Source organism: Alnus glutinosa, chromosome 2 (genome assembly GCF_958979055.1).
Source record: "Alnus glutinosa chromosome 2, dhAlnGlut1.1, whole genome shotgun sequence".
Classification (NCBI taxonomy): domain Eukaryota; kingdom Viridiplantae; phylum Streptophyta; class Magnoliopsida; order Fagales; family Betulaceae; genus Alnus; species Alnus glutinosa.
Window position 1 is genome coordinate 25,555,682 of NC_084887.1, and position 20,921 is coordinate 25,576,602.

A 20,921-nucleotide genomic window follows, 5' to 3' on the forward strand; every position below is an offset into this window, starting at 1 on the left:
CATGCATGTTGATGCATATAACAGTTTAAAAAATCCTGTTATTTCTATTTTAAGGTAAGAAAGATCTGAAACTTGAAATATTCTCCAAGAAACATTCCAATATTCCATATTATCCTTGTATTTTATTTGTTCTGTTTTTAACAATTTCGCATTCCCTCTTTTGTGTCTTTTAAGCGCCGTTTCATCAACCTGATCAATATTTTTCCATAATTGCACATTACTTAACCAGTCCACACAAATATAATTAATAAAGAGTCTATCCAACTACTCCATTGCCGGAGACTCCAGAATCAGGATTCCCTATAATTTTTTTTAAATTGTAGATTCTCAAATAATGTGAATTTAAGTCGTTTCATGCATCGAACGGTATGAAAAATACTACATTTTAAAAGTGTGACATGTTAACAATGAGAATTGAGTATATTTTTATCCGGTTCTGTAACGCCCCGTATTTTAAGATATTAAATAAAATATCTTAAAATATGTTTTAAAACCTAATAATAAAGTAAAAGAATAAATATAAATATTTATAAGAATAAATATTCATTTAGAAGCCTTTATAGTTTTAATTTGATAAAAACTCAAACGGACCTTAAACTTTGGAATAACGAAAATAGGGTCAAATGAACTCTGTTTTGGTCGATTCAAAAGTCAAAACACTCATCTTGAAATCCTCTAACTACCCTCCAAATTTCATAATTTTTGGACTTCATTAAAGATATGAAAACACCCGTGAACAATGTTATTCCTGTTTTGGACGAAAATTAGCATTATTAATTTGTGAGCCTATTTTGTCTTATAAAAAAAAACCCACCCCAGCCCTTGTGAACTCAGTCCGGTCCACATAACAGCCCAGACTTACGTAACCAACCCAGCAGCACACACATGTGGAGCAAAAACTTAGAGCCCAAGTGAAGCTCTCCTTCACGCATGGCTTTCTTCCTTCTTCCCGTTCATTGACTTTTAACCAAAATATCTCATCTCTCAAACTTGTTCCCCACGTTTAACCTCCAGCCCTTGATTAGTTCTTGAACAATCTTAACCATCAATACCTAACTACAAGAGACCAAAGTCAAGTTTAGAAGTAATTAGTTAGAATCCAACCAAGTAGTTCCTTGGAGATAAAAGATATCAAGCCAAATCCTATCTTGTAATCATTTCTTGAAACACCTGCAAGATTTCTGTCCGTAGATCAAAATCGGTGCTGGAATAATCTACACCTTTCAAGTCTTCTATATAAAGAGAGCATGGGTGATGGGTCTTGCACACAAAGCCGAAGCTCTCTTCTTTTCGATCCTTCCCATTCTCTGTTTTTCTCTCTGCAGGAAGTCTTCTTCTCTCTTTCTCTTTGTTTTTCTTTTAGTTTCAGCAGCAGTTCTCCCTCTCTTGCTCACGGTTTGTAGCCCAGAAAAATAGAAAAGAAACAAAGTGGAAAACTAGAAAATTCTCTCCAAAGCTATCTCCTTCTTCCTTGATCATTTTTCTGCAACTCTTTTCTTTCTCTCCCTCTTTTTCAACTCTCTTGCTCTCTAACGGCTCAAACCAGAAAATAAGGAAAGGAAAAGCTCTCAAAGAACCCACTGTCCCTCTCTCTCTTGAAGAACAGAGCATGAACACCCTGTTTTTCCTCTCTTAGTCCCTCTCACACTCTCGGTCAGCATCCAACAAAGGAGAGGACAAAGCCAACTTATTTTAGAAAGACTCAGTAAGTTCCTTATCAAAGAAAATTGTGTGTATATGGTAATATATAAAGATGCGTGTGCTGAATGGGGAATGTGTGTGTGAGAGTAAAATGTCTGTGTGATGCAGATGTGAGCGTGTGTGAGTGAAGGCGCGTGGGTGAAATACATGTATTTGTGTGTTTGATAAAAAGGTTGGTGTGTGTGTTTGTTAAACATGTGTGAAACGTGTAGTGTGTGTATGTTTTTAATGATGGCTATATATATATATATATATATAAAGTATATTTTAAAAATGATATATTTTGTGATATACCATGGTTATTACGATTTTCAAGTTAAAATATTATAATATCATAAGTTCTATTTTGACAAGGTATTTCAAGTGGCATTTTTAAATAATAAATCACGTTGTGATACCCGAATAAAAAGCAATATTTTACAAAAACACTGTTATGCCGTCCAAAATTCTAAAAGTATTTTTAGGTATTAGCGTTATTCCCCCAAATTTATAAGATTAAAATAAGAATTATTTATATTGTACCGCTTGAGTACTTTTAAAATATAAAACCGATTAATTATATTAATCGAGGCACTATGTTGAATTGGTGCAAAAATTGATAAGCTTTTATAATGCCGTTTTACTTAAAGGGTATTGTGGATATTAATTAATAAATGCCGTAATAATGTCCGAACAAAATATGTAGTAATATAATTAACCTATTTTATGCCGTTATAATATCTAAGCGACATTAGAAATTGAGTTAAGTGATTTAAAAGTCGAAAATGATAAAAGCGTCAAAATAAGTTCTTAGTATTTTATACTAATTTATTATTGCATGTATATAATTGTGCAGTTATCATTCCTGTGAATACTTTCTAAAGCAGGAAAGAACTGTGAGTATTCTTACTCACTGAGGATCATACGTGGTTGTTTTCTATAATGTTGTGATTTCTGCTTTATTTAATTATATGCATAGGAATAGTATACTGCATACTGTTAATAATTCTGATGCAGGGTTAATAACAAGTTGGTTGTTGGGATGACCAATGGACATGCATACCGCCTGTGCGAAAAACAATAATAAGTACAAGTTGGCTGTTGGGATGGTCAATGTGCTAGGCAAGTTATGGCTACTTAATTGACTGTCGGGATGGTCAATGCACTTGGTTGTCGGGATGACCAATGTACTAAGTATGCTACTTTGACTATTAGTGCGGAAAAGCTAAGAAAACATGGTAAGGGAGTTTGTGCTCCAATAATTAGCCGCTTAAACGAACAGGGATTTAATGGCCCTGGTATGAGAGGAGTGCAAGAAGAAAATAAATAAGACTGTGCATATAAAACTGTCATTACATCATATCATTGCATCGTATATTGTTAATTAAATCAGTAATCATCATATTATTGAAAACAGTAGACTCACTAGGTATTTTTGTATTATTGTTTCTCTCTGTATTATATATTATTACAGGTTATGAAGAAGAGGAGTATCGGGATTGTCCAAACCTTTAAGTGATCTTGGTAGCAGTGTTTGAGGCTGGGATGCCTCCATTTTGTGGACTGCAGTGTTCTAGTCCTTTATTATATTATCTTGAGAACGATATTTATATTTCTGTTGGTGTGTATTAGCTATACTCTAGTTATTTTGGCTTGTAAATTATATGTGCCTTGTACGGCACAAATACTATCTTATGTGTAATTATTCAGTTACACTTTACATATCTATTTTGAGGTATTTCAGTTAGAAGCTCTGATGCGTTATTTCTTTCCAAGTCTGTTGAATATATATATATATATATATATATATATATATATATATATATATATATATATATATATATATATATATTCCGCTGCCAATTTATAACTCTGATGATGTCGTAATGTCACGTGAAAATCAAAAAATTTTCACTTATGCCTTTTTGTAAAAGGCGGGGCGTTACAGGTTCTTACACTTTTGTCGTATAAAAGCTTTGAGGGAAAAACTATCTTTTTTGGTTTAGTAAATAAGTGTTTATTTAAAAGTGAAGAAAAAAACTTTTTGAAATATTTTTTTTACCTCGATAACATGTTACATTTTTAATATTTAGCATTTTTTACGTCGTTCGATGTAAAAATTTGTTTGAATTCACATAATTTAAAATTTAATTTTTTTTTTTTTTAAAAAATCGTAGAACATCCTAATCCGAGATAGCTCGACGCCAACCATCCTTTAGATATGCAATCTGGGGTAGATTGATCAAAGCGATTACCGGCTCTTTAATTGGCCAATCAAACGCATTTACATTTAAGTTTTACGCATTTAATTAGGGAAAGACGTCTAAGGCCGTTGATTAATCTTCTCAATTTATTTCGTCTCTTTCCCGAAAAGAACCCACTCGAGAATCTCAAGAGTCGACACCTACAAAAAACTTTGTTATTAGCCACTTGGAATTAGCCACGTGTATGGGGTCATACACATGGCTAATTGCATTTAGCCACTGCCAATTACACGTGGTAAATCCTGTTGTGTTTAAATGCACAATTAGCCGCGTGTCCCTTTATATATGTGGCTATTTAGCCATGTATCATTTAGCCACTTGCAAGAAATACGTGGCTAACAGGAATTTATTTTTTTTGAAATTCTAGCCGCGTGTATTTCAATACATTCGGCTAAAATTTTTGTCATTTTTTTTTTAAAAAAAAAAAAAAAGAGAAAAGAAAAAAGAAAAAACAGAACAAAATTCTGTTCTGTTTTTTTTTTTTTCTTCTCCAATCTGGCATACATCCGGCCAGGCCAGGCCGATCTTTTTTTTTCTCCCATTAATCCATAACCAAAACAACAGCAAATTCATTACACCCAAACCCAGAAAACACAGCAAGAAGCCAGAAAAAATAGCAAGAACCCGGCCATTCAACCCAGTCGCCCGAAACCCAAAATCAATACAAGATGGGAAAAAAAACAATAGCATCACGCCGGGACCAAAACAACAACATCACGCTGGAAATAAAACCCAAAATGGGAAAAAAAATCAATACAAGAGAAACCCTAAATCATCAAACCAATTCGCCGGAAATTATCAAACCAAAACGCCCGAAACCCAAAATCAAATTCAATACACCCAAACAACAGCAAATCACCGGAAATAAAACCAGAAAAAAAATACCAATCCCTGAGAATCGGTCGCCGGAAATCAGTCTCCCTCTTCCATCTCCAGCTCTGATCGGTCTCCCTCTTCCATCTCCCTCTGTGTGAAGAAAAGAACAAAAAAAAGAAGAAGGAGATTTAGGAACGAAGAGCGTGGGAAAAAGGGAAAGAAGGAAAAGAAAAAATACACGCGGAAATCATACCACAGACCGGATCTTCAGCTCTCTCGGTCTCCGTCTTCCATTTCCCTCTCTGGCTCTCTGTGATTGTGTGAAGAAATAAGGCTGGGGAAGAAAAGAAATAAGGGGAAGAAAGAAGGAAGAAGGGAAAGAAGGAAGAAGGCAGAAAAAAGAAGAAAGAAAAAAGAAGAAGAAAGAACCACGGTCCATTAATATCCTCGAAGGAAGAAAAAAAAAAGAAAAAAGAAATGATAAAGAAAAGTCAAACAATGCGGGCGGTGCAGAAGAAAAAAAGAAAAGGAGGGAATTTTGAATCACTTGGCCACGTGTAAAAAATAAACGCGGCCAATTGACCGCGTGTGCAAAATACACGCGGCCAATTGGCCGCGTGTAAAAAATAAACGCGGCCAATTGGCCGCGTGTGCAAAATACACGCGGCCACTTGTTTTTCGCAAACAATCTGTCACGTAGTCATTAAGACACGTGGCTAGCTGGCCGCGTGTCTACAGTAACATCATCATGGATTCTGCTTTTGGCTAATTAATTTAGGCGCGCCGTTGATCTTCTTAATTAATGTATTTCGTCTTAATTTATCCCACAAAGATCGCAGCCATTGATCTTTGTAAATATATATATATATATATATATATATATATATATATATATATATATATATATATATATATATATATGTGCTGACATGCACATTTAGACGTAAGTCGAGGGATATATTGTCGATCATTTCTCCCGACCGATCGAGAAGATCGATCTTCTTATGATTCATGATGGATGATAATTGGAAGCTTAGACGTACTTCTCTCTCAAATGGGGTTCGAACGCTAGTTTTGTTTGGACGTACTGGGAATGGAAAAAGCGCAACAGGGAACAACATTCTTGGAAGAAAGGCCTTCAAGTCCAAGGCAAGTTCCTCTTCAGCTGGTGTTTTGGACACCTGTGAACTTCAGAGTACTGTGCTGAGAGATGGACAGATTATCAATGTCATTGACACTCCTGGTATTTTTGTATTACCAAATAATACATTGTATATATGGTTTAATTAATTAATAATTAGTTGCATGCATTTAACAAGTATATATTGTTATCGATCTAGCTTTTCCATGCTTGTTGATATATGTTTTGCAGGGCTGTTTGATTTTTCTGCTGGATCAGAATTTGTTAAATGTATCGACTTGGCCAAGGATGGGATCCATGCCGTTCTTGTAGTTTTTTCAGTTAGGACCCGCTTTTCACAGGAAGAGGAAGCTGTAGTTCGTAGCTTGCAGAAAATATTTGGAAGCAAAATTGTCGACAACATGATTGTAGTCTTCACTGGAGGAGATGAACTTGAAGATGATGATGAGACATTGGAAGATTATCTGGGTCGTTCGTGCCCTGAGCCTTTGAAGGTTACTCATCAAGCTTTTTGACTGACAAGGCTTCCATATATATATATATATTGATCTTCTAATAATCAATATTAATATTTTCGATATTAATTGTAGGAAATCCTTGTCTCGTGTAAAAATCGGATTGTGCTTTTTGATAACAAAACTAAGGATGAAGGCAAGAGGGTTGAACAAGTTGAGCAGCTTCTCTCCCTTGTAAATAGGGTCATAGCACAGAATGGTGGACAACCATATACGTACAATAATGAGTTATTTGCTGAATGGAAGGTGATTGTTTTTTGTTATTTCTCAAAATTTCGTTGGTTGATCAAATTGTATGAAAATAAATGATCATGATAACAGCTTCAATCATTTGACAAACGGTTTGGCAAAATGCAGTGCAAAACTTATTTGGTTAATCCTAGTTATATATTAATGATGATGCATTGTTGTGTAGGTTGAGTCGAAGCTGAGAGAGACAACTACCAGGCTGGAACAACAATTGGCGGAAGAGAAAGCTGAAGGAGTGAAGGCTGAAGAGCTTGCAGATCAGTTAAATAAAAAGATTTCTAATGATGAAATTCGCGAGCTCAGAAGGCATCTAACAAACAGAAAGGAGAAGCTTCTTCACAGGCGTGGTGGGTATCAGTGTCCCATTTTATGAGCTAAATGTACGTTGTGATCGAAGACAATGTGCTGTGCTAGCTATCTCCGTTTTTTCCTTTTGTTTTTCTGTTTCAGTGGAGTTTCCAGAGAAATCGCTTGCGACAATATTGTGTGACAAAAGAATAATTATCCCCTATTTTCTATGTTTAAAATTTCTGCTTCCTTTTACTGTATTTTTATTTATTTATTTATTTTGAAATCAGCATTTTTAACAGGTTCTATTGACTTTTCAACTATGCAAGTTAAACCTCTCCAAAATAAGCATTCACTCGGTAAATATTTATTTAAAGAACACATTTTTTTTTATTATTCATTTTTTTTAAAACACTTGCATTAGGCTCAACATTTTATTTCTTTATCTATTTTCACTCTTCTAAAAGAGGAGAGATAATCATATTATTTTTTTTTTTAAAAAAAAATAATAATTTAACTTGTGCATTATTTAGCTACCGTGCACTATAGCAACCAGTCAAATTCTTAAGCAATTAAAGCACAATTCTCAAAAGTGAACACTCTTGGTGTTCTACCAATTGATATATATCACACTCCTGAACAAAAGCATATATGTATATATATATATATATATCTTAAATACTGCTAGCTAGAGAAAAGTGCCAATTCAGATGACCTTATATATAGCAAACTGATGTACGCTAACGTAAAGCAATACAAAATAACATTAATTAGTGACACAGATAGAGCAGACGACGGCATCTTTATTTAGGTACTATATCAAGACACCCAATGCAGATTTGCAGTCCAACAATTTAATTACCTGCATAAACACAAGGATCGGAAGAAGTCAAAAGTAAGAACTGGATCCTTCTCTTTTCTATTGTACAATTTGTACTTATCATCTATTAATATTTAATTAAAAACAATTAAATAAAAGGAATTAAGCAGATACGCTACGTACCCAAGACGAAGTATCTTCTGCTCAGGTTGTGAGTAGGGGGTTTCACCCTCGACCATGATCGGACTGAAGAAATTTCGGGATAATGCATGGATTGCATTCAGCTCTGGTCCACAAATATTCAAGTTTGTTTGCTGAAGCCTTTCAATTTCTGCTATCTGGAGTGTGGAATGAAATTAATGGATGCATGGAAATGTACGTTTTTGCATGAATATATGTGATCTAAGTAGCTAGCATTACCTTTGCTCGAAGACAAAGATTTTCGCTTTCCAGTTGAATCTCCTACAGGAAATTTTAGGACATTATAAGTAGTCCATAATTAAGCAGTTTGACAAATATATATATAGTACCAAAGAGATGAGTAAAGAGATAGAGAGCAAAATAGGAATTACGAACCCTTTTCTGCAAGCAGTCAATATCAGCCAGCAACATTTCATTCTGTTGAGTGAAAAAGTAATAGAATCAGACAACTTGACAAGAGAAGGAAAATATAAATTAGACAAGCTAGCTAGCCATTCTATACAAATCGGTTTCAAAATTTCATTTTTGGAGAAAGAGGGAAAATACAATTAAACATGTTCTATATATGAAAACTTGAGCTTGCCACATATATCATATATACGCATTTAATTAGGGAAAGACAGGGCGTCTTCATAGACTAATTGCAGTCACTATTTCCCAAAGATAGACTACATCTCAACAAAATAAGACATTATATATATATATATATATATATATATATATATATATACTAATAATTAAAATGATCTGTAAATTAATATGTATTCCTCATAAAAATATATAGGGATGTTGAAAGAAAAATAAAAGTTTTAGATGTTGGGTACGTAGCTAGGATGAGTTTGCTTTTTGTCAACTTGAGAAAGTTGTGATTTGTCAATTTGATTGAACCTATCTAGTCATCTCCTGCGCTATTTCTTTATTTTGCTTCGGATGTCTATCACTTTTTTACCTTCTTTGACCTGATTCTGGAGACGCCTCGTTCAAGCCTGGTCTCCAGTTGCTTTAGATCCTTGATACTCAGAGAAGTCAGGGCATCACCCATTAAGTGCCTACAAGCAAAGAAGAAAAGTACATATTAAGTATATATTATCAGCTCCTACGTACGGAGCCTCCAATATTAATATATATACCTTGATGATCAATTACTGAACTGCATATATAACTGATGCAAACGTGAAATGAAACGTAACTGAGCATGTATATTTATTGAAGAGATTTACCCTAATCTGAGTCATTATTTGAGTTGTAGTAAAACAAACTACAGAATGTAACTTCTTATACATTCATACAATACAAATGCATGTACTTGTATTTATGGTTGTATGCATGCCAGTATACAGATAGAGACAGGGCCGGCTCAATGGTAAGGCGAATGAGGCCTCCGCTTAATGCCACTAGTTTATAAAAGACCTTTTATTTTAAATTTATCCAAAAAAAAATTAAAAAAATGTGAAAGACCTGAAGAAAATAAAATGAGAGGAGGCCGTTTGACATGCTAGAAGAATAATGAATTTTAACATTTAATATAAAAAATTTATTATTTTAATATCTGAAAACTCTCGATCTTTTTTAACCTTTTTGCTTAATTAGGCCTTAATTTTCATTGAGCTGCCCGCCCCCAGATAGAGAGGGAGAAAAAGAGAAGTACGTAGCTAATATCATCGCCTAAACTTCATATCTGGAGAGAAAGAGAGAGAGAGAGAGAGATTAATTTATGGTCGGACAACTTGATTGATTGATATCCATATATATCACTTGCATAACAGGTGAGTTCTATTCAAATCACAGTGCTGATTGTGGGACAACCACTTTATATTATCACACACTCAAGATCGATTCCATAATCTGTCGTTCTTCCATTCTCACTATTGGTTGTTTTCAGAATGTAATATTTTAAAACCTTTTAATTCATGCCATAGAGTTCACAAATGTTCCATGTTGACAAATTACCTACCCAGAAAAAGAGAATCGTCGAAATAGTAATTTGATGATTCTTTTGCCATTTGCATGTAGAAACAAGGAATAATGAGATCACCTGTTAGAATTCTGCAGCATTTGTATCTGTTGCCGCAGCTTCGCTGATTCTTGTTGGTAATACTACATTCATTCAATAACAAAAATTAGTCATGAAGCATTTGTTAGCTTCTATATATACTTTGTATATATAACACGTACATGCGCATGTGCCTAGTTATATCGAAGGGGCAAAATGTACGTTAAAACAAACTTCAAAATTAGTATGTATATAAGTTTTGTTACACAGAAAATTCTCTCTTCTTCTATCTCTCAAAATCTTCTTAAGAGCATTTCATTTTCTGTTTTCTATTTCTGTTCGGCTACAGACGATTTTTAGGACGATATATGATTTACTTTATCTGCTAGGAGCTAGCAGGTAGGAGATGCATGACCAGAAAGGATATAATTGGCCAATTTTTGGATGGATTAGAACTGTATCACACATTACTTGTTGATATGTATGCATGTGCTGCTACAAAAGACATCCAAAAACCGAATATATTAATATGAATTTGGCATATGTTTTCAGACATGGCAAAAGGCCCTAACTCATTACTCTGAGAAGTGAAAGATAAAGTTACAATGAACATATAGAAATGGCTTCCTAGAAGAGAGAGACAGGAAAGGAAAAAAAGCAATGTAGAGAAATGGTTTACCTGAGCATTTATTTCTTCCATAGAGCTTGTACCTGTGCCGTCGTCCGAGCATGCCTTCTTGTACCTCTCTATAGTAGCTTTTATGCTGCATGCCGCAATAAAATTCTTACAAAGTTATGTTCTTGGTGAAGTATTACAGAGAGATACTTCGAAGCTAAGAGAACAGAAGTTAATTTGTTAGAGTATATCCCCTCTGCTAGGGAGAGAACACTTACTTAGGGAGTTTAATAAGACACATTCCATTTCATGGGTTTATCCTGCATACCAGATGAGCCTAATTAAGAAGTAAATTAAACCACTTCTAGCCCAAAAGCTTAATCTAATGGGCTAGGGTCTACTTAAGTATATTAACTGCTCTTTTTATTTATACTTTCTCAATGTGGGATACAACACTCACAAGTGCACTTACAACACCCTCTTCCTTCTCTTTCTCTCTGTTGTGGATTACTGCTCTATCTTTTTTCCTTCCTCTTATCCAACTTGTGTCATTTGGTATCAAAGCTTCACTTAACTCTTTGGCCATCTTAATTCACTTATTTTTTCTCCTGGAGGTATGAGAAGGTAGAAGATGACTTGGTAAATAAATGATGCATGGGAGAGTTGAGAAATGAAAGCCTCGATCGACCGAACACATGGTAGAAAAATGGTGGCAGAAATGGAATCTCTCGATGGACCAAGCCTAAAGCTCAATGGACCAAGTTACAGAGACACTGACTTCAAAAGCCTATTAAAGGTTGAAAAATGAAGGGCAACTTGCATTTTGTTTTCCTTCATTCTGAAAACACTAAGGACTGTTTAAGTGAGTGTAAGAAGTAGCGAAAATCGATGGTTTTAGCGCAAAAGTGAGGTTCTAGAGCGGAGAGGAAGGAGGTGCACGAAGAGTGAAACTTTAGGGAGATATAATACTCTCACTATCGTTTTGTCCATAAATTAGTGCACTGCTTGCAGTGTTGTCATAATCTCTCTCTCTCTCTCTCTCTCTCTCTCTCTCTCTCTCTCTCTCTCTCTCTCTCTCTCTCTCTCTCTCTCTCTCTATAGTTATGATATAAGTTATACTGACAATAATGAAAGTGTTTGTATTATGATAGAAGTGTTATGAAGGTTTTTGTAAAAAATCTAGGGTTTTGATGATAAAGAAATATAATAAAGCTAAGGGTTGCATGGTGTTGAGAAGTGATGCTTGAATGTGTCGTTGTGCTACCAAATTCAGTTAGAATGATTTTTTTTTTTTTTTTTTTGGTAAATGGAGGTTTTGATAAAACTAGGGTTTTGTTCAAAGCTTTAAAATTTGGAGATTTTGGACAATTTCAATCGGTTGTGTTCATAGTATATATGTAGTAGATGATGTTTAAGCGCTAGTTGGAGTGAAAAGTCGTAAAAAGGTGTTGTTTTGGGTTGTTTTCAAAAAATGGAAACACTGCCAGAACCCCCTCAGTCGTTCGAGTACTGTGCTTGATCAACTGAGCTTGAGACAAAAACTTCCCGAAAGTCTTGGTCGATGATCGACCGAACCTTGGTAGTGTTGTATAAATGAGATTTTTATAGGTTTGGAAGGAAAAGTACGATTTTATAAATGAGAAAAGTTCTGAGAAAATAATTTAACATGATCCCAATACGTTGAGTGGAGGGTTAAACACTTAACAACCTAGTAGTTAAGTGGAAGAATACGCTTGACAATTCCAAAGTTAAGTGAGGGCGAAACGCTTAACAAAATTTTGTATGAAAGAAAAGTTGTAGTGCCGCGTAGAATAAGAGTTTATTCCACATCTCGACTTTAATATATATTGAAGTTTGGGGTGTTACAAGTTCGATGTAAACCCTTTACCACTTACGGAAAACCATTGATAGGGAGGTTATATTGTGATTCCAACACCATATATATATGAAGATCAACTTAGTAACTAGAATTTCATGATCACCTCAACCCGTAGAGTTTCTTGAGTGGTTAGTGTCTTTGAGAAATTTTATGACCACAAGGAGATACCGAGAGTTAACGTGTGAAGTTAGTGAGAAAATAAGGTATATGCTTCAGCGTGCATATATGGTACGATAAATTTCAAGAACTGAGACTTCGCAAAGGGAAGTCTAAGATTTGCAAGAAACTTATGCCTAGGCTAGCTTAAAGAGAAACTTCTAGTGGAATTTGCTTAAATGCTTTTTTCTCAATTCAACAATTTGCCAGGATTCTCGGAAGTAAATTATTGAAGAATTTTACAAGCTCATGACTCAATTAATGACATCCAAGAAGCCAAAGAACAACTTATTACAAGGTATCTTGGTTGGTTAAAAGTGACAATTCGTGATAAAGTTGAAATGTGTTGGTTATGGAGGGTAATGATGCTTATTAACTAGTCTTGAAAATTGAGGTTAAAGTTTATGGTAATAGTACAAAGAAATTTGTGGAGATTCATAGTCTTTATCCATCTTTCGAAGGTGACTTTTCACTTAGCAGATAACTTTGAGCTCATAAGTGTGATTGAAAATTTCATAAAGTTAGCTTTTACTACTCGCATTAGAAATCAACCTAGTTGCTTCGACAATTCCAATTCTTGTTTCAAGTACGTACAAGTTGATGATTGTTACAATGTATGTCCAAAGTGTTAAGGATAGTGCCCTAAAACTCAATTTTGTATGACATTATTATTGATAAAATTGTTTATTTTCTGAGAATAACTAGAACATCAGGCATTGCATATTTATTAGATAATATAGTTCACAAGTTACATTGTATATGGTTTAAGTGTGTTGGTTAGATTAACATACATAAGATCTAAATCATGATCCCTTAATGTCTTATAAATCCTCGTTCGTAGTCGATGATAGAGTTTGGCATTTCATTTGATAAGACTATAACCTATAAATCATGATAATCTATCTTGATAATGGAAGTAAGGACTTTTGATTAATATGTTGATGTATTTGGAGGGGTCATATGCAATTATAAGAAGTCAATGGAGTACTTGTATAATTAAATAACTCATAGAGTACAATTACAACTTTTTAATGGAATAAATTGTAATTAATGATAACTTAAAACAAATCATAAGATCACACGTGCTCTAAGCCCATTGAAGCTAGGTTTTATTTTTTCATATGGTCCTTCCTCAAGCTTGATTCTCCATGATTTGATTTGATTTATTTCCTATTATTCTCCTTGTAAAATGCTATTAATACCTTTCCATAATAGTTTGTATTTCTCTTCTTTTTTTAAACACATGTAAATGTATGAAGCATTATGGTGGAATAAAGAAAGTATTCTTCTTCTTCTTTTTCTTCCAATTGGAAAATCACTTTTTGATTTGAGATGGCTGCTTAAGGAGGTAAATACTACTGTAATTGCATTGATTCTTAAGGTTTCAAATCCCACTAATTTGAAGGATTTTAGATATATTTCATGGTGTAATATAATTTACAAGTGCAATACTAAGTTAATCGCCAACAAAGCATTTTTTCTATTTGAGAACTTTACAAATCTACAATTCTTTTGGGGAAAAATACATTTAACCCTCCTCAAAAGTTTGCCAATTTTTTCACTTTTGCCTCCGATATTTAAAAAGTGGCAATGTACTCCAATAAAGTTTTTAAAATTTTCAATGTAAGCACTCCGATAGCCATTTCTGCTTTCTTTGACAAAAAATGGCTCACGTGTGCCACACGTGCATTTTTTTGGTACAAAATTTTAAAATTGCCCCATATACACTTGTTAATTCCCAAAATGACATCATTAAAAAAATAAAAAAATAAAAAATAAAAAAAAAATCTTTCTTTTTTTCTTTTTCTTATTTGTTGTTTTGTTTTTTTTTTTTAAAAGTAGGGGTATTTAGGTCTTTTCAATAATTTTTGTTAAAGAAGATAGAAATAATTAATGAAGTGCTTACATTGAAAATTTCAAAAACTTTGTTGGAGTACATTACTGACTTTTTAAACATTAGAGGCAAAAGTGAAAAAATGGTTAAACTTTGAGGGGATAAAATATATTTTTCTCTTTTTTTTTGGTAAGTAAGTTGTAGATTTGTAAAGTTCTTTCACTTAATTTTTTTTTTCTCTATTTTAAAAATTAGAATTTGGAAAACATTCACACTACATCCACCAACCTTTTCTATATATCTCAATTATAAGATAGGGTGTACACTACCTACATATATGAGTGTATGTGCATGTATATGTGTGTATGTGATGTACGTGCTGTGTAGGTGTTTTCATGTCTCCACCAAGTATTCTTGTTGCCATGGGACACTATTCTCTCTTTCAAAGGAGGTAAAGATTTCTTTTATTGATTTGAAAATTACAAAAAAAAAAAAAAAAAAAAATCTTTGGTCAAAAGCAATTTGTCTTTTATATTGGGTTTTTAAAAGTACGACAGTAAGGAGCACAAATACACAGTCACAAAAATAATTAAGCTCTTCATATAAAATGTGTTAAAAAAAAAAAAACAGAAATAGATATCCTTTGTCTAATAATGCGATCTAGCTATTTAATTAGTTGTTATGGAATTGGGTTGTTTGGGTTAATTGCTAGGATGCAGCCGCGATATTGATGTAGGGCATTTTGCATGGCAAGTTCTCCTTCTATATATACCAGTTTTTTTAATGAATTCTTATTCATCCAAAAAAAAAAAAACTATTTTAAACCCGGAAAGGAGGCAATTCGTGGCTGTCCGTGGGACATTCCGGCCGGCCGGTGTGAGTGTAAAAGACGTGAGAAACCAAACTTCAAAGGAACTTCAACTAGGAATCAAGCAATTAGTAATGGATGCTGGTGGCATGACACGTACGTAGGTGGAGCAAGATTAAATGATGTGACCTGAAGATTGATAGAAAACAGCTTATGCCTAGGGCCACATGCACTTTCAATCCTCGTATAATCACAGGGAACATAAAATTTTGACTTTGTACTGATGTCTTCTTTTATTTGAAGGTAAAAGGACCAAAGACTCTTTAAAGTCTTCAATCTTTCATGGATGGGGCAAAACAAATAAAAGATATGTCTTGCATGCTTTTAACTAAAGGGGAAAAAAAATATCGGGCGTGGAGCCTTGCAGCTTTTAAAGCTAGAATCGGTAAAAGATGTCGAAAGAAACTCAGATCCTGGAAAGGAGGAGGAGCATCAGAAGCAGCCTTTTCTGTATTCTATGCTAAGAGACTAAAGATTCTTAATTATATATTAATTGTAACACTAAAAAGGAAGGTAAAGGACGGAGAAAGACTGGTTTACAAACAAGTATATATAACTCAGAAAAAGAAGTATATACATGCAGTATATATGCCATATATGGTGCAAGAGAGCTTTTAAAGCTGAGTCCCTTGATTTGTTTATTTTCTTGCAACGAGGCCAGTCGATTCTATCAACGAACTGTGTGATCAGTTTGTTTTTCATGCTTTTTGTACTGAACTCTCTTCTTCTTATTATTAATTATTTTGTTTTTTCATTCTTTTGTACTGAAATCACTTATTATTGACCTTTTAGAAACCAAATAATTTTATTATGGGAACTTAGGGCACCGATCTATGAGGGTCCAGAAGGTGATTTGATGTTCAGATGGAGACTCATCAATGCCCCCAGAAAGTCAAAAAACCAAAGAGAGACTTCAAGAACCACTACAGCGGCAAAAAAGTAGTGGGTAAACCCTAACGTGCTTGTCTCCACGCGCCAACGTTGAGAAATAAAAACCCTAGAACTTAATGTTTCACTTTTTTGCATCAGAAGAGATAGCTAGAGCGCATGAGTTGACAAAAAAGAGCGAAAAATTCATTGAAACTTGAACACCTTGCATAGTGAAGAATACCCAACAAAAGGATAGTTTTCAGGCTATTGGCTGTCATTCAATAAATAAAAGAAGAGATAGGAAGAGTTGAAAGCTAATAGTGGAAGTATAGAAGACCATAAAAACTGAGATATGCAAACAATGGGAGAGGAAAGGATCAGAACTTCTGGAGGTCACTCTTTTATTACATGACTGCTAGATTCTCATAGATTACAGCAGTCATAAGTGAAATCAAAGAAGTACTGCGCAAGGATTTGTTTCTTTTATATATATATATATATATATGCATGCACAGACTGCGTATGTGCATAAGTTTCATTAATCTTGTATATGTCTTTCTCCAATATGTTTTGTTAGCGAAACTCATTGGTTTTTGTGTAACTCACTCTAATCCATTTTTATGAGTATATTTAATGTAATAGATCTATAATTCATGCTAGATTAATGTTTTTTTTTTTGGCTGAATAGATTAATGTTACCATAACAATTGTAAGATTTTGAACATAGGGATTTTTAATGATATGAATTAGATGATTACAATGATCAACTCGTCTATACAGGATCCACGTAGAGTAAAAAGAGAAAATGACAAAGAAACAATTCAACTTTTAAAATTCGACGCTTCACAAATGATCTTAATTACCTTACTAAATCCGGGAGAATCAAATCATACCAGTCTAATCTCTAGTTACTAAGATATATATGATGCGCTGACAATGATCTAGTAATCGCACCTCATATATTATTCTATCATATCCTCTCAAATTAATACATAGTAATTTACAAATCTAATATTTGTTTGCTTTAGTGAATTAATTACTAGCCGCAAATTACAAGTTGTTGCATAACTTAAAGAGAATTAAGGAAAGACAATAAGATCTCACTACTGGCATGGGAATAAAAAAGGATTTAATAACTTAAAGAGAAGGAAAGACAATAGGATCTAACTATTGTAAAACTAGCTCTTAAAGATGGGCAAAATGATTGAAAAGATAAAGGAGATCCAATATAGTGACATGAGAGAGCCAAAACTCAAAGAATTGTCTGTGGAGCCAAAAATTAGTTTTGGAGCCACTTCATAAGGAAATGATAATTTTGTTTAAAGGACTTGATAAGAAATTAGTTTCGAGGGCCAGAAATAAAGAAGTTTTTTTAAAAAAATATATTAAAAAATTGGGGGATGACCTCCCCAAAGCATAACCTAGGTCCATCCTTGGTTTGACTGTGAAAATCTATCTCTTGTGGAGGAAAAATAGCCCTTGCAAAGTTCTGATTTTTAGGAAGCAGCAAAAACATTTGCAGAAAGCATTGGCATTCCCCCATCTGGCCTCTCCCAAAAGACTCATGATCAGCATTTTAATCAAAAATAAATTTGGCAGCTGGAAAAGCTTTCTGTAAGCTAATAGAAGTCAGAGTGTACTTATTGTATGATTTCCTGTCCGATTTAGGAAAGGAAAAGGTCATATCAATGACAGATTGCACAGTAATAATCTCGTAGCTAAGTAAGATATAAACAGCCTCTGACTCCTCTTCATCAACAAAACCAAAGCTGACAGACAGCTAACGTAAGTTGATATTTACATATATACTTAGAGGATGTTCTTCCCTACCTCGATCACTGTCTCTTTTTAGATCATGACTTACCTCAGAAAAAGAATATATATATAACTTGGATTTTATGTATTTTATACTAATTTTTATACTAATAGATCCCAATAAATATAAAAGCATGAAAGATCTACCTCACTATCAAAGAAAAAATAATTAAACATATATACACGCATATATGAATGAACGAACAAGGAAATCCAAGGAAGAAAAACTAAATTAGCAATAATGAATTAAAGAAATAAAAATAAAAAGATGGACAGGTAAATTTACTTGTTGTTGGAGTACTCATAAAGGCGTCCTCGAGTGGAGAAGACGATAAGTGCTACTTCTGCATCACAGAGGACTGATAATTCATAAGCTTTCTTCAAGAGTCCATTTCTTCGCTTGCAGAAGGTGACTTGACGATTGGTTGTGTTCTCGATCCTCTTGATCTCAATTTTTCCTCTTCCCATCTTCCGATTCTTCAAGCAACTGCACAATCTGATAGGCATGTAATGATATATGTTCTTTTTTATTTGGAAAAACATTTTATTAATTAATATATATTGAACTTGAAGTATATATACGAAAATATTATACAAGATCATATTCATATAGTCCTCGATCTTTTCATGTGATATTGTGAAAGAAAGAAAAAATAATAAGATTATGCCTAGAATAAAATAGTGGGATTTCAGTTGTAATAATTAAGCTGAAAATTATTAGCATTCAAAAAAATCACATGAGAGCTGAGGCAGTGGTCTACTTTCCAAACTAATCTTTTTGGGGAAAAACATTTCAAAACCCAAACAATGGAAAAGATAGAAATTAAGTAAGCTGAGGAAACACTGAAAGATGAAGTTATATATATACACAACTACTTGATCCCACACAAAATCATCATGACTTGTAGAAAACAATTAGAAATAATGTATGTAAAAGAAAAAAAGAAGAGTAACAATAATTAATTAAGCAAAATTGGAAATGGGTACTGAATAGAGCATGGTATAAATGGGAAGGTGATCATTAGCTTGATCAAGTAATTAATTAAGGAAATTAAAGAAAATTCTATTTTCATATCTAAATTAAGCACGCGGCCGGGTTCATATATCTCTCTTAGAAGAGAGAGAGAGAGCTATGAAGAAAACATTTGCTTAAAGGAACAAGCAACAGACCTGGCTTTGGGTGCCCCTCCGGCTAACTTCAGCTTTCGGGAAGTTTTCTAATCCCAAAGAAATCAAAGTTCACAGCCTACTACCACTTCTTCTGCCTATTTATATATAGATCTTTCTTTCTTTTTCAACCAGTGAAGAGAGAGAGAGAGAGAGAGAGAGAGAGAAGGTTATATATATTAAAGAGAGAAAACGACGTCGGGAATGGTTGTTTGCCAAATGCCCATACAAGACGTTGTAGTTTTAAGTAAACGAAGCAGCTTTGCAGGTGCAAATTCGCACCAAACAGAGCAATGCTTTTTTGATTTTCATATTGGTAATTTGTTGTAAAAAAGTGACTAATATGCCCTTGAAGAATCTATCTTTATATATATATATATATTCGATATATATTTCATTTTTTCTGATGTACGCATGCACAGGCATCCGATATTGGTGCATGTGGGAGAGACGACTGATCTGACAATATGAGGGAAACAAAAATATCTGCGGCATTACAGTTTGACACATTAGGGTTTGGTGCTGTCCACATATGTGTGCACTAGCTAGGAATATATATATCTGATCAAATAGAAAGAAAAAAAAAAAAAAATTCATTGGATGCCCCTTGTGATGACCAATAAATGTTGGGCAGGTACTCGATCTCCATTAGCTTGAGTTAACTGGCTGGAGATGTAATGGTTTGGGTTTGAGAGACTTGAGATATGTATATATATATATCAACTATAATATTTAATTAGAATGTTTGAATTTTATAAAAATTTGGGTAGGTTAAGAGATCAAAAAGGATTATGAAATTCATGCCTAGCTAGCTTGGACGGGTAGGCTAGCTCAACATCGTAAGTTGTTTGGGATGGTTAATTGGACGTTGTAGCCTGCTTTGCTATTTGAATCTATATAAAATTCAGACAACCTAATTGTAGTGGATTCTCGTCCTTAGTTCATGCCACAATTAATTTGGCTTAGAATTTTTTTTCTTTTCTTTCCTTTTTTGGAATGAAAATGAGTGAAGTTTATATCAAACAACCAAAACGATTACAAACAAAGACGTATTTAGGGGGGGCGGTATAGGACATGCCCCCCTCAATTCCAGAGAATAAAAAATAAAACAAAATAAAATAAAGAAGTTAAAATAAGAGCTTCTGACTTCTTCACTTACTACAAAACTTCTTTTAATTTAGTAAAACTAAAGAATACCCCAACCATAACAAAATTTTTGTTTGACAAAAACCTGAGCTTTAATTTCGATCTTCCAAAAGATCGAATACTATGACTTAGAATATTGTTACATGCTAATTAGAAAAGCTGAACTGGTATATATGGTTCAAATTAGGAGTCTACCCTATGCATGTTATATATATATGCTTAATTTAGAGCATCAAATTAATTAACCCCAACGTACATTTGTTTTCCTGGCCTGCGTCGACGTGATCATGTGGGTTAGCTAGCTAGGCACAATGTTACGTGCTAAACGAAGGAGCTTATATATATAGTGCATGTGCATGGGCAAGTGTTATTAATGTTCAAATCAAACAAGGAAATTAACAAATAAAAACATTAGTTGCAAAGAACTCGATCAATGCAACCATTATTACATGATTAGTTCCAGAGATCGAAGCTAGGTAAATCCTTCTACAATTCAATGAGTGACCTATATATATATATATATATATATATCTTGTTGCAATGTGATTTACAAATAATATACAAAGAAAATTTTGGCGAATCGACTATTTCCTAGCTAGCCTG

At 33.7% G+C, this 20,921-nt stretch overlaps 2 protein-coding genes and 1 long non-coding RNA gene across 3 annotated transcripts; 1 reads left to right on the plus strand and 2 right to left on the minus strand.

Annotated features, from left to right (window-relative positions):
• Positions 1-4,558: 4,558 nt before the first annotated feature.
• LOC133859732 (uncharacterized) lies at positions 4,559-5,183 on the minus strand. Its single transcript, XR_009898795.1, has 2 exons — positions 5,014-5,183; positions 4,559-4,910 (listed from the first exon to the last, which is right to left on the minus strand). It is a non-coding gene; the product is annotated as an uncharacterized LOC133859732 (long non-coding RNA).
• Positions 5,184-5,771: 588 nt separating this feature from the next.
• On the plus strand, positions 5,772-7,038 carry LOC133860413 (immune-associated nucleotide-binding protein 9-like). The gene is made up of 4 exons (XM_062296027.1): positions 5,772-6,003; positions 6,133-6,395; positions 6,492-6,662; positions 6,832-7,038. Exons 1-4 carry the CDS (start codon positions 5,772-5,774, stop codon positions 7,036-7,038), a joined length of 873 nt encoding a protein of 290 aa, XP_062152011.1.
• Positions 7,039-7,681: 643 nt separating this feature from the next.
• Positions 7,682-19,291, minus strand: LOC133861121 (agamous-like MADS-box protein AGL11). Its single transcript, XM_062296836.1, has 9 exons — positions 19,176-19,291; positions 18,292-18,501; positions 10,647-10,731; positions 10,010-10,071; positions 8,924-9,023; positions 8,350-8,391; positions 8,194-8,235; positions 7,957-8,111; positions 7,682-7,815 (listed from the first exon to the last, which is right to left on the minus strand). The coding sequence occupies exons 2-9, from the start codon at positions 18,471-18,473 to the stop codon at positions 7,812-7,814; spliced, it is 672 nt and encodes a 223-aa protein (XP_062152820.1). The 5' UTR covers positions 18,474-18,501; positions 19,176-19,291; the 3' UTR covers positions 7,682-7,811.
• Positions 19,292-20,921: the final 1,630 nt, after the last annotated feature.

What these genes read in the sequence shown, in the direction of transcription:
- LOC133860413 (XM_062296027.1), top strand. Translation starts at nt 5,772, where the DNA reads ATGATGGATGATAATTGGAAGCTTAGACGTACTTCTCTCTCAAATGGG. An exon ending in CAATGTCATTGACACTCCTG is followed by an intron (nt 6,004 to 6,132) that starts GTATTTTTGTAT and finishes TATGTTTTGCAG; the next exon opens with GGCTGTTTGATTTTTCTGCT. An exon ending in CGTGCCCTGAGCCTTTGAAG is followed by an intron (nt 6,396 to 6,491) that starts GTTACTCATCAA and finishes TATTAATTGTAG; the next exon opens with GAAATCCTTGTCTCGTGTAA.
- LOC133861121 (XM_062296836.1), bottom strand. Translation starts at nt 18,473, where the DNA reads ATGGGAAGAGGAAAAATTGAGATCAAGAGGATCGAGAACACAACCAAT. An exon ending in CCAGAATCAGGTCAAAGAAG is followed by an intron (nt 8,392 to 8,923) that starts GTAAAAAAGTGA and finishes TTCACTCAACAG; the next exon opens with AATGAAATGTTGCTGGCTGA. An exon ending in TTGACTGCTTGCAGAAAAGG is followed by an intron (nt 8,236 to 8,349) that starts GTTCGTAATTCC and finishes AATTTCCTGTAG; the next exon opens with GAGATTCAACTGGAAAGCGA.